At 43.6% G+C, this 12,664-nt stretch overlaps 1 protein-coding gene across 1 annotated transcript in view; it reads right to left on the bottom strand.

Moving 5' to 3' along the window:
- The window catches only part of LOC126981377 (protein O-mannosyl-transferase TMTC1-like), a 136,023-nt gene that overhangs the window by 52,834 nt on the left and 70,525 nt on the right, over positions 1–12,664 (bottom strand). Inside the window, exons 4-5 of the mRNA XM_050832403.1 lie at positions 4,725–4,911; positions 492–613 (exon numbers count right to left, since the gene is read on the bottom strand). Of these exons, the coding sequence (XP_050688360.1) occupies positions 492–613; positions 4,725–4,911 (309 nt within the window). The remainder of the gene's footprint in view (positions 1–491; positions 614–4,724; positions 4,912–12,664) is intronic.

The raw sequence follows: 12,664 nt of genomic DNA, 5'->3' as shown, positions 1-12,664 counted from the left end.
TTTCAAAATCGCCAACCGTCGCAGAGCGAAATCGCGGATGTGTGATCCCAGCACTATCCGGCCTCTTGCAGACTCCTACGTTCTTATGTTCTTATGTAACCCAAAATGTATTTTATCTGCTCACTGCTTTTCCGCTACCACCATCATCTCACAGCAGTCATAATACCCTCACCACCACAGACCCTACACCCCAAATACAATATCTCCATTACTATCACCACAAAGTCAGAAAAACATATCTGATGACAGTCTCCCCATCATCAGAACATCCTCACTAGATCTTAAAATCACTCCTACTACACTCATTGTATATGTACACCTACAACTCAACACCTGCAAACAGCACCGGTCTCTCCTTCACTATCACATCCTCACTACAAACTCCCCACCACCCGATTCTCCCCTAGAACTCACCTAAACAAAACACTTCAACACCGCCATGAATCATATCACATATCCATATCTCTCCCTAGTTTACCACCATAGCTTACCTAGGGATGTACAGGATTCGTTCCGCCACCACGAAACCGACGGTGAAGAAAAGATTGGTGGCGGGGAGGAAAGGGAGGACCAGCAGCGACAGCCCCAGTAGGATGGCCTTCCCCTCGCGTCCCTAGGGAGAAGGGAAGGGGAAGAAGAGAGGGAATTTGATACAACAGTATACATGTATACATGTAAATCAGTTAGTTGGATATAATTTAAAATGTACGATTGGGCGATACGAGATTAATAATAGGTAACGGAGGAATAAAGTTGAATGATGAGATATGAAAAATATGTAAACGAAAAAAAAAAATATTGGCTGTAACCTTTGGGGATTGAAATATAAAGGAAAGGAAAATAACAATTAATGTGTGATAAAAAAATCGAGACAAAAGTGTAATATATCCATATATATCATCCAGCAAAAACGAGATATATGAAAAACGAAAAAGATAATAGGAAGACTAAGAATTAAAAAAAAAACGAAGCAAATAAAATAAAATGAAGTGCTTCGAGTAGGCTTTTAGAGCGAATATAAGAAAACAATTGGATGCTATAAATAAAGTATAATGAAAATAAATAACTAAATAATAAGCAGCAGGAGTTATATTTTCGAAACTATTTAGGAAACCACTTTGCACACACACACACACACACACACACACATATATAACTGGCACAAGACAGATAATTACACGCGCACGCAGACTGACAGACATTTAATTACGACATGAGTGATGGACGCAGTTTTCCTTTTTTTTCTACTCATTTCATAAACAAACGAGTAGGCAAGGATAACGATAGTGATGACTTGCACAGGGAAAATGGAAAATGGAAAATGGTAGGAATGACCAGGTGATGATGAATATCTGACATTCGTGCGGGGCTTTCCTAATAAATTGAACATGAGGGAAAGCGGATACATAATTAATTTACTCGTAAACCTCGTTCCCACACTCTATAAGTGTTCGTTCATTGTTTTTTTTAACCTTGTATAGATATTTGAACGTGACCAGATTATTATTTTTGCCTGAGCATCGTGTGTGGCTAAATCATGTAATGGTCAAAGAAAAATGAACGAAAGCTGATAAACATTTCAGTTTAATTTTCTTGTTTAAAATTTAACAGAACTTCTAAAGAGCAATGCAATGTCATATAAAAAAAATAACGAACACATCGATCCACTACATTTCCTAAAATTCTCTAATATTTCATGGCATTCAATACTACGAACTCGGAAATAGACGAAAAAGCATGTAATGTAATACACAATTCAGCACAACACAACACAGCACAACACAATATATGCGACAGTTCCAGGTATCCACTATTGATTCTCCTTTTGTCACTACTGGCACAACACAGCACGCCCTCAATAACACAAAACGCGATAGCACACACACACATACACACACACACACACACACACACACACACACACACACACACACACACACACACACACACACACAGGCACACGCACGCGCGCGCACGCATTAACCTTCATGATAAACTATCTGAGTTCGGAAAACAATACTGAGAAACAACACCAGGGGACAAACACAACGCACCAAACTTTTCTCAGTGCAGTTCATTAGTTTATGTCAACCATGACAAACGAACAATCTATTACAATACAAATACCAAAAAATATATACACCTAGCTGCAGTGGGTGAGTCGTCAGCGTGATGGTACAGCTCCCAAGAGGACACAGGTTCGCGTCCCGCTCGCTACTGCAAACACGCTGGCCGATTTTTCCGTCATCACCACCTATCAAACCGGACTCTAAACTATATCTAAAAGAGGATCAAAGATGAGCTCCTCGGGCAACGGGAGCCAAGAAAGATGATAACATTATATACACTTGCCTGCGCCGGAACGGGCTGGGTAACTACCACCAGACCCCGCTAAGAAAAGCACACCGGTGCAATAGGCGAAACGTAAAACACATTCCACGTAATTACTCCTCATGCTAAAAAGCCTTGGTTCAATAATGCTTGTTTTCGCGCTATTAAAGATAGAGAGGCAGCTCACAAAATGTACCAGAGCCTTCACACTCCTGCTAACCACGATCTTTACATTTCTGCCCGGAATCGTGCCAAATCTATTCTCCGACTTACCAAAAACTCCTTCAGTAATAGAAAATGCCAAAACCTTGCTTTTTCTAAGTATTCCCGGGACTTCTGACATCTAGCCAAAAACATATCCTCCAACTTCACTTCTTCATTTTTCCCTCCTCTCCTTAGTCCTGACGGCAGCACCGCCGTCTCATCTATCTCTAAGGCTGAACTCTTCTCTCAAACTTTCCCTAAAAACTCCACTCTGGTCGTTTCTGGGCATATTCCTCCTACTTATCCCCCCTCTGACTCCTTTATGCCTACTAAGATTCTTAAGAATGATGTTTTCTATGTCCTCTCTGGCCTCAATCCTCAGAAGGCTTATGGAGGCTGATGGAGTGGCTCCCATTGTCCTTAAAAGATGTGCTTCCGTGCTGACACCCTGCCTAAGAAGGGTGACCGTTCCAATCCCTCAAACTACCGTCCCTTTCCACTTATGATCTTCTATCTGATCGCCAGTAGGGGTTCCGCAAGGGGCGTTCTACTGGTGATCTCCTTGCCTTCCTAACATATTCTTGGTCATCCTCTCTTAGCCGTTTCGGTGAAACCTTTGCTATTGTGCTGGGCATATCAAAAGCCTTTGATAGGGTCTAGTACAAATCTTCGCTTTCCAAGCTACCCTCCTACGGTTTCTATCCTTCTCTCTGTACCTTTATCTCCAGTTTCCTTTTTGGCCGTTCTATTTCTGCTGTGGTAGACGGTCGCTGTTCTTCCCCTAAACCTATTAAGAGTGGTGCCCCGCAGGGCTCTGTCCAATCTCCCACTCCCTTTCTATTGTTCACTGATGATCTTTCCAAAGCGAACTGTCCTATCCATTCTTACGCCGATGACTCTACTCTGCATTACTCAACTTCGTTTAATAGAAGACCCACCCAACAGGAACTAAACGATTCCAGGCTGGAGGCTGCAGAACGCTTAGCCTTAGACCTTACTATTATTTCCGATTGGGGCAAGAATAACCTGGTGTCCTTTAACGCTTCATTAAAAAAAAACAGTTTCTCCTCCTATCCACTCGACGCAGTCTTCCAAACACCTATCCCCTATTCTTCGAAAACACTCAGCTATCACCTTCTTCACCACTAAACATCCTCGGTCTATCCTTAACTCAAAATCTCAACTGGAAACTTCATATCTCTTTTCTTACTAAATCAGCTTCCTCAAGGCTGGGCACAGTTGCTATCCATCTACAGGTGCCTTGTCCGCCCTCGTATGGAGTATGCATCACATGTGTGGAGGGGCTCCACACACTGCTCTCTTGGACAGAGTGGAATCTAAGACTCTTCGTCTCATCACTTCCCCTCCTCATATTGACAGTCTTTTACCTCTTAAATTCCGCCGCCATGTTGCCTCTCTTTCTATCTTCTATCGACATGTTCATGCTGACTGCTCTTCTGAACTCCCTAACTGCATGCCTCCCCTCCTCCCGTGGCCCCACTGCACACGACTTTCTACTCAAGCTCATCCCTATACTGTCCAAACCCCTTATGCAAGAGTTAACCAGCATCTTCACTCTTTCATCCCTTCCTTCGTCTATATTTCCTCCTGCCTATGACTTGAACTCTTTCAAGAGGAGTGTACCAAGACACCTCTTCACCCGAAATTGACCTCTCTTTTGGCCACTTTTCACTTTTGTCTTTGTGGGAACAGCGATTAGCGGGCTTTTTTAAATCTTTTTTTTGTTGCCCTTGAGCTGATTTCTTAGCTGTAAAAGAAAAGAAACACACACACACACACACACACACACACACACACACACACACACACACACACACACACACACACACACACACACACACACACACACACACACACACACACACACACACACACACACACACACACACACATACAATGACTATACCCCCCACCCCCTAATGACACACACTTCTTATAATTTTCCTCTCCCGCACACGACACTCCACTTTGCCCCCACCCCTCACAGTGCACATTGTAACTATGTCCCCCACCCCCTTTACCACACACCAACATTACCTACTTCAACACCCACACCCACCCACACTAAAAACAAAACTTCCGAGAACACATACACGCTACAACATACACTTCACATAGAGAGATCAATTTCGGGAGGAGAGGTGTCTCGATACTCTCCTCGTACGTACCTTCATTACACAGCCGGCGCGGAGGAGCAGCAGGAGGGAGCTGTAGAAAAGGATGGAGGCTGCGTTCCTTGGGTCAACCGGGGAGGTGACCAGCGGCACGGAACCCATCTGCCAGTCGTGAGCCAGCGTGAGGGGATTTAGCAGCAACCAAGCGTTCAGCACCGGCAGGTACAAGAACGTGAGCACCCTGAGAGGAAATGATAGCCCATGAGAGAGAGAGAGAGAGAGAGAGAGAGAGAGAGAGAGAGAGAGAGAGAGAGAGAGAGAGAGAGAGATTTACATAGATTTACAAAGAAAATCAGACCACACAGACCCCATGGTCCAGACCAGGTGATCTGTCCTTAAACCTAACTGATTCTACATTAATCAGATAGCTCCAGAACTTTGCATTTCTACTTTAGTTAATATTAACTTGAAGGAAGTGTCGGTCGAGATTGCTTTTAAGGAGTCAATCGTGTTACACTGGATCACTGAAGGTGGGAGCTTATTCCATTTTCGCACTACAACGTTGGTGAAGAAAAAAATGGTGGTCTGAATTTACTTGTTTACATTTAAGTTTTGTACCATTATTTCTTGTTCGCAAAGTGTCATCGATCATAAACAATTTTGATTTGTCCACATTCGTTGAGCAATTAAGTATTTTAAAACATCCGATCACTTTTCCTCGGAGGCGATGTTTCTCAAGAGAGAACATGTTAAGGGTTGAGAGCCTCTCGTTGTAAGGTTTGTTGCGCAAGGAAAGGATCATTTTTGCTGCCCGACGTTGAACACCTAATTTAGCAATGTCCTTTGCATGCTGGGGAAGCCAAAACGGTACCGCATATTCCGAGCGGGGTCTGACTAAAATATTGTCAAGCAGAAGTATTACTTCTTTATTTTTTAATAAAAAAGTTTCTTATTTAATGAAGTCCAGCATTCTCTTCGCTGTATTTGCTGCATCGATGCACTGCTGTGGGAATCTGACGTTGACGCGATTTTGACACCCAGGTCCTTGACGCATTGAACGCTTTTGAGTTTAACGTCACGCATTTAGTAATCAAACCTTTTATTTATTGTTCCAACATGAAGAACCTGGCACTTATCTACAGTAAAGGGCATCTCCCATCTATATGATCAAGCTGAAATTTTATGCAAATTTTTTTGGAGGCTTTGTCTGTCTTCGTCAGAGAGAACCGAGTTACCAATCTTAGTGTCGTCAGCAAATTTATTAATGAGGTTAGTGATTGCAACGTCCACATCGTTGATGTAAATAATGAAGAGCACTGGGCCAAGAACCGAGCCCAGATGGACGCCACTAGTGACAGACGACAACTCTGAGTTAAACCCGTTGATCACCACTCTCAACCAATTCGCGATCCATTGATGTACTTGACCGTTAATATCTAGTTGCTTTAATTAATTTATGGTGTGGAAATTTATCAAACGCTTTCTAGAAATCAAAAAAAGACAATGTCCAGTGATTTGGCTACGTCCTAAATTGATAAGAGGTCGTAATAAAAGGTCAGTAGGTTTGATAAGCAGGTTGTCTTGTTACGGAAGCCATGTTGTGCATCTTTAATTAATTAGTGGCTTTCAAGATAACTCACAATTTTGTCTCTAATTATGCTCTCAGGTAGCTTACCTACAACTGAAATTAGACTAATGGGCCTGTAATTACCCGGCATTTTTTTCCTCCTTTCTTGAAAATCGGTGTTACGTTAGCCTTTTTCCAATCCGAAGGGACGATGCCTTGTCGCAAGGAAATAGTGAACACGGTTGTGAGAGAGAAGGTTATTCCGCTCTTTGTAAGTGGTATAGGATATACATTGTCAGGTCCTAAACTTTTTATTTGTTTTAAGGGATTGGAGAGCATTTAGGACTTCATCGGTAGTTATTAAGAAGTTAGGCAATGCATGCATAAGATTTACGTTAGCATTATTGATGTCGTTGGTGTTGGTGGTAGTTGTGAGAAGACTGTTAGTATTAAATACCGAGGAATAATAATTGTTTAGCAGATTCGCAACGTGTTGACTGCTAGTCACTATTTCACTGTCACTGTTAGTTAAGGGTCCAATACCACTTATAAACGCCTTCCTGTTGTTAATATGACTGAAGAAGGATTTCGGATCATTTTTACAGTTGGCTGCAATATTTTCTTCATATCTACGCTCTCCCTGACATACTAATCTTTTTACTTGCCGCCTGGCTTCATGATAAAGTCTAATGTTTCCGGGTGTCCTTTGCTCTTTCTTTAGTCTGTAATACAATTTTCTCTCCTTAACCGAGCGTTTAATTTCGCTATTAAACCAAGGTGGACTTTTATCGTGTTACTTCGCTTCTCGCAAAATGGGACAAATGTGTTCTGCTAAGTATATGATTTGTCAATGTTGCAATCATCTGATAGTTGTATTTCTTTTAGTTTTTGTCGGTTTTCTCTACGTTGCAATCATCTGATAGTTGTATTTCTTTTAGTTTTTGTCGGTTTTCTCTACGTTGCAATCATCTGATAGTTGTATTTCTTTTAGTTTTTGTCGGTTTTCTACGAAATTTGCTCCTTTGAAATTGGGCACCATTACTTTATTTTTAGTCTGCCGTTTGAGATCTAATGTCGACACGCACTAATTCATGATCGCAAGAACCGAGATGTTCTCCTACCGTACCATTACATATTATGTTATCTTGGGTCGTTATAACAAGGTCTAGTATGTTATTTTGTCAAGTTGACTCAGTAACAATTTGACTGTGACTCGCCTTCTGTACCCGACAGTGATGCCCACTTAAAATATGAGAGAGATCTCCTAATATCAGTGAGTCGCTGTTTTTAAGTGACTGCCTTAAAGCAGCAGCAGCAGCAGCAGAGAGAGAGAGAGAGAGAGAGAGAGAGAGAGAGAGAGAGAGAGAGAGAGAGAGAGAGAGAGAGAGAGAGACTAGACATGAGAAAGAGAATGACAGAGGCACAAACAGACAGGCAGACACACCGAGGGGAAGGGAGGATCACTGGCAGGGTTTGGCAGGGGTGAAGGACGACGGAACATGGGAATCAAAAAAGGATCGTGTATAACCCACGCGAGAGAGGGAGGGAGTGATAGGGAGGGAAGGAGGGTGGGAATGAAGGAGAGGAAGGGTGAAGGGGAAAGGTGAAGCCTGGTGCAACAACATATGCAACACTACAATATAAAGGTAAAAAAAATGTATGTATACACACACCGGTATGAAAAGCAAAAACAAAACAAAAGCGAGGAAAAAATAAAAGAAAGTAAATGAGGGCGTTGTAAATGTGTGACGGGGAAGACACAAAACATTTAAACAGTGAAATTTAACGACAAATATCTTCCACGATCTCTCTCTCTCTCTCTCTCTCTCTCTCTCTCTCTCTCTCTCTCTCTCTCTCTCTCTCACACACACACACACACACACACACACACACACACACACACACACACACACACACACACACATATATATATATATATATATATATATATATATATATATATATATATATATATATATATATATATATATATATACATATATATATACACACGTAAAATATTATTGTATTTCATCGTAATATTATATAGTAAGCAGGTTTAAAGAGAGAATGGGCGAGACGTTAGTGGGTCATTAGAAAGTTCCCCATCTTCTCTTCCGCCTCTTCCTCCTCCTCTCCCTCTTTATAAGCCTCTCACTCACTCGTCAGTCTTAAAATTCACGTGTCTTTCAGTAGTATAAATTTACATTTGATATATTTTTCTTTTCAAATTATTGTTTTAATATTTTACCGTCGTTTTGTGATTTAGTCGGCTTCACATTTGATTATTGCATATTCATGTGTGTGTGTGTGTGTGTGTGTGTGTGTGTGTGTGTGTGTATATATATATATATATATATATATATATATATATATATATATATATATATATATATATATATATATATATATATATATATATATATATACAGTACTGTCTCCAGGATTGCGAGTTTCAAGTTTGCGATTCACCGATTTTGCGATAAGGACCCCCCAAAATCGATTTTTATTGAAAACTGAAATTGCGATATGACCGAAAAGGAAAAGGAAATGGCTTCACACCTCGCTGTGGTCCTTGATTCCCATTATCGCTCTTACCCACCCCTGGGCCTTTCAATTGGCCGCGGAAACCATTGTGAGTGGGATCTGGGCAGCCAGGCGCATGCGTGCGAGCAGCCCCGACCGCGTGCCGGGCCCGAGCAGCTGACGAGCGGCTGATGATGGTGATGGTGATGATGAGAGTCGGCGGTGCGGACCCCGAATCGGCGCCACCCAAACGGCACCTTCATCGGAGCCCGTGCGTGTGTGGCTGTGCCCATCGTGGGCCCAGGCTCCTCAATCTACCAATTCTCACCTACCACATGTTGCGCGGGACCTGTTTCTATTCCATCTCTTCCTTTTCAAAAAGAAGAGATGGAAGAAAAGAAAGGGGTCCCACGCAACATGTGCATAACAAGAACTGGCAAATTGAGAAGCCCAAACCCATAACAAACTCAGCCACACACACGGGCCCCGACAAAAACACCGATCAGGCGGCCCCGATGCAAAGGCCACGCCGCCGTTACTCATCATAACCTTCACCATCATCAGCCGCCCGCCAGCTGCCCGGGCCCAGCGCGCGGCCAGGGCCGTCCGCACACATGCGCTTGGCCACCCGGATGAGTGGCCAAGCGGGAGATGTTGATGTTTTTCAGTTTTCCCCATAAGAATAATGGTTCAAAGTTTGCGATTTCAACGTTTGCGATCCGCAACGTCGACTAATTTATCGCAAACATGGAGACAGTACTATATATATATATATATATATATATATATATATATATATATATATATATATATATATATATATATATATATAGATAGATAGATAGATAGATAGATAGATAGATAGATAGATAGATAGATAGATAGATATAGGCGGTGGCCGAACTGGTAGCGTACTGGACCCACATTCGCCGCGTGATGGACGACGCGGGTTCGAATCCTCACGCTACCACTCGGATTTATCAGTCACCGCCGAGTGGCTTAAAACTACCCACATGCTGTCCTGAAGACCACCCATCAACCCGGACTCTAGAGGAAGCCGTCCAAGCGAATCAAGAACGAGTTCCGGGGGGCAGCATGAGCCAAAGCAAGATGGCGCCACTATAAACACTCGCCTGCGCCAGAACGGGCTTGGCCGACCATTAGGCCCCACCTGGAAGAAGCCTTGGGCCGACCATCAGGCCCCACCAGGAAGATGCCTACCGGCGCAACAGGCAAAAAGACGTAAAAAAATAAAAAGACATATATATATATATATATATATATATATATATATATATATATATATATATATATATATACTTAACAAGCGCCACTATAAAAATTGCGCCATAACGGGCTTGTGCCGACCACCAGCTAGGCCCCTGGAGAAAGCCTACCGGCGCTATAGGCTGAGCTGTGTGTATATATATATATATATATATATATATATATATATATATATATATATATATATATATATATATATATATATATATATATATATATATATATTTTTTTTTTCTTTTTTTTCTGTCACCTTCTTCAACGTTAAACATCCTCGGTATATCCTTAACTCGAAATCTGAACTGGAAACTTCGCATCTCCTCTCTCACTAAATCAGCTTTCTCTAGGTTGGGCGTTTTGTATCGTCTCCGCCAGTTCTTCTCCCACGCACAGTTGCTATCAATATACAGGGGCCTTGTCCGCCAACGTATGGAGTATGCATCTCAAGTGTGGGGGGGCTCCAATCACACAGCTCTCTTGGACAGAGTGGAGTCTAAAGCTCTTCGTCTCATCAGTGCTCCTCCTCTTAATGATGGTCTTCTACCTCTTAAATTCAGCCGCCATGTTGCCTTCCACGCTGACTGCTCTTCTGAACTAGCTAAGTTCATGCATCCCACCCCTCCCGCGGCTTCGCCGCACACGACTTTCTACTCAGGCTCATCCCTTTACTGTCCGAATCCCTTACGCACGAGTTAACCAGTATTTTCCGTATTTCATCCCTCACGCTGGTAAAAACTGGAACAATCTTCCTTTACCTGTAACACCTATCCCTATTCTTTGATAACACTCAGCTGTCACCTTCTTCAACGCTAAATATCCTTGGCCTCCCCTATGCTCAAAATCTCAAGAGGAAGCTTCACATCTCTTCTCTCACTAAATCAGATTCCTCGAGGTTGGGTGTTCTGTATCATCTCCGCCAATTCTTCTCCCCCGCACATATGCTTTCCATTTATAGGGGCCTTATCCGCCCTCGTATGGAGTATGCATCTCAAGTGTGGGGGGGCTCCACTCACACAGCTCTCCTGGACAGAGTGGAGTCTAAGGCTCTTCGTCTCATCAGCTCTCCTCCTCTTACTGATAGTCTTCTACCTCTTAAATTTCGCCGCCACGTTGCCTCTCTTTCTATCTTCCATCGATATTTTCATGCTGACTGCTCTTCTGAACTTGCTAACTGCATGCCTCCCCTGCCTGCCGTTCCTGGACGTACTCGTCACCCAGAACCAAGAAAACTTATCCACAAACGTCTACGTAAAACCGACGAACAATGGCCAGTGTCTCAACGGTAGAAGCGAGTGCCCTCAGCGATACAAAGACTCTACCATTGCCGCCTACATCAGAAGAGCTATCACCCACTGCAGCACGTGGAAAGAAGTCCATGGAGAAATAAGCAGATCAACCAATGTACTCCTCAGCAACGGATTCAACACCAACGACATTGAAAAACAAGTTAAGAAGACCGTGGACAAATGGTACTGTGAAAAAGAAGACACGGCGGAGAAGAACAAGCCCATCAAACTCTACTATAAAGCACACTTCTCCACAAACTACAAAGAAGACGAGCGTATAATGCGCCAAATCGTCACTCCCACCAACCCAGAATAGAAAATAAGCCTCACCATCTACTACAGAAGTAAGAAGACCAGCCATCTCCTACTACGAAACAGCCCAGCAGTCGACAAAAAGAATACTCAACAGTCACATGTTGTATATAGGTTCACTTGCAACCAAGGGAACTGTGCAGCCCTTCAATCAACCTATATCGGCATGACGACACTGAGATTAAGCAGACGACTCAGCTATCACCTTGCATCAGGAGCGCCCAAGACCCACACTGAGCAAGTACATAAGACGAAACTTACAAGAAAAACTCTGGAAGAAAATACCGAAATAATTACAACATGCCACGATTACAGACGCCTGCCCATCTTAGAAGCGTTATACATCAAGGATATGGAGCCAAATCTTAATATCCAACAACAAGATCTGCAGGCTCTTCCAAGCATGAGGAAAGGTGACCAGCCGGCAACGCTCAGCCAATCAGGAGCCGAGGCAGCGAGGAACCCCGGGGAGCCAGCCGTATAAAGGCAGCCCCGCGCGGACAGTGGACCGCCAGCACTCCTCGGGCGAGCAGCCGGGTGGCCCTTCCGCAGAGGTGAGGGTGACCCCTCTCGGTTATAGTCGACTGCTGGGCTGCTCGCTCGTGCACCGCTACGGGCTGCTCCCTGGGCGCCTGCCCGGAGGGCCCGTGCCTCCGTCGCTGCTCGCCGGCTGTTACCCGTGGCTGTGGCGGCGGCGGAGGTGTCCCTAGACCCGCAACGAGCTTGCATTGCTCGCCCACCCCTTACAGGGCCGCCATTTGGCCAAGGCCCTGTCCCCCTTTTATGGGGGTTAATCTTAAAGGAAGGAAGGACACCCAGTCATTCTCCTCTCACACCTCGAGATGGACACATTCACTCCCAGCGCCACTGAAGAAGGGTCCAGGACCCGAAATCGCGATCTGGCTACGCAGATGATATCCTACGGGGATACCATCAACAAACTCCCTAAAGAGAATAAGACACCTGTTATAAAGATTCTTCAAAATGATGTTTTATATGCCCTCTCTGGCCTCAATCCT

Source organism: Eriocheir sinensis, chromosome 47, assembly GCF_024679095.1.
Source record: "Eriocheir sinensis breed Jianghai 21 chromosome 47, ASM2467909v1, whole genome shotgun sequence".
Classification (NCBI taxonomy): Eukaryota; Metazoa; Arthropoda; class Malacostraca; order Decapoda; family Varunidae; genus Eriocheir; species Eriocheir sinensis.
The sequence above is the reverse complement of the archived record's forward strand: the minus strand, read 5'-3'. Positions and strand labels throughout refer to the sequence as shown.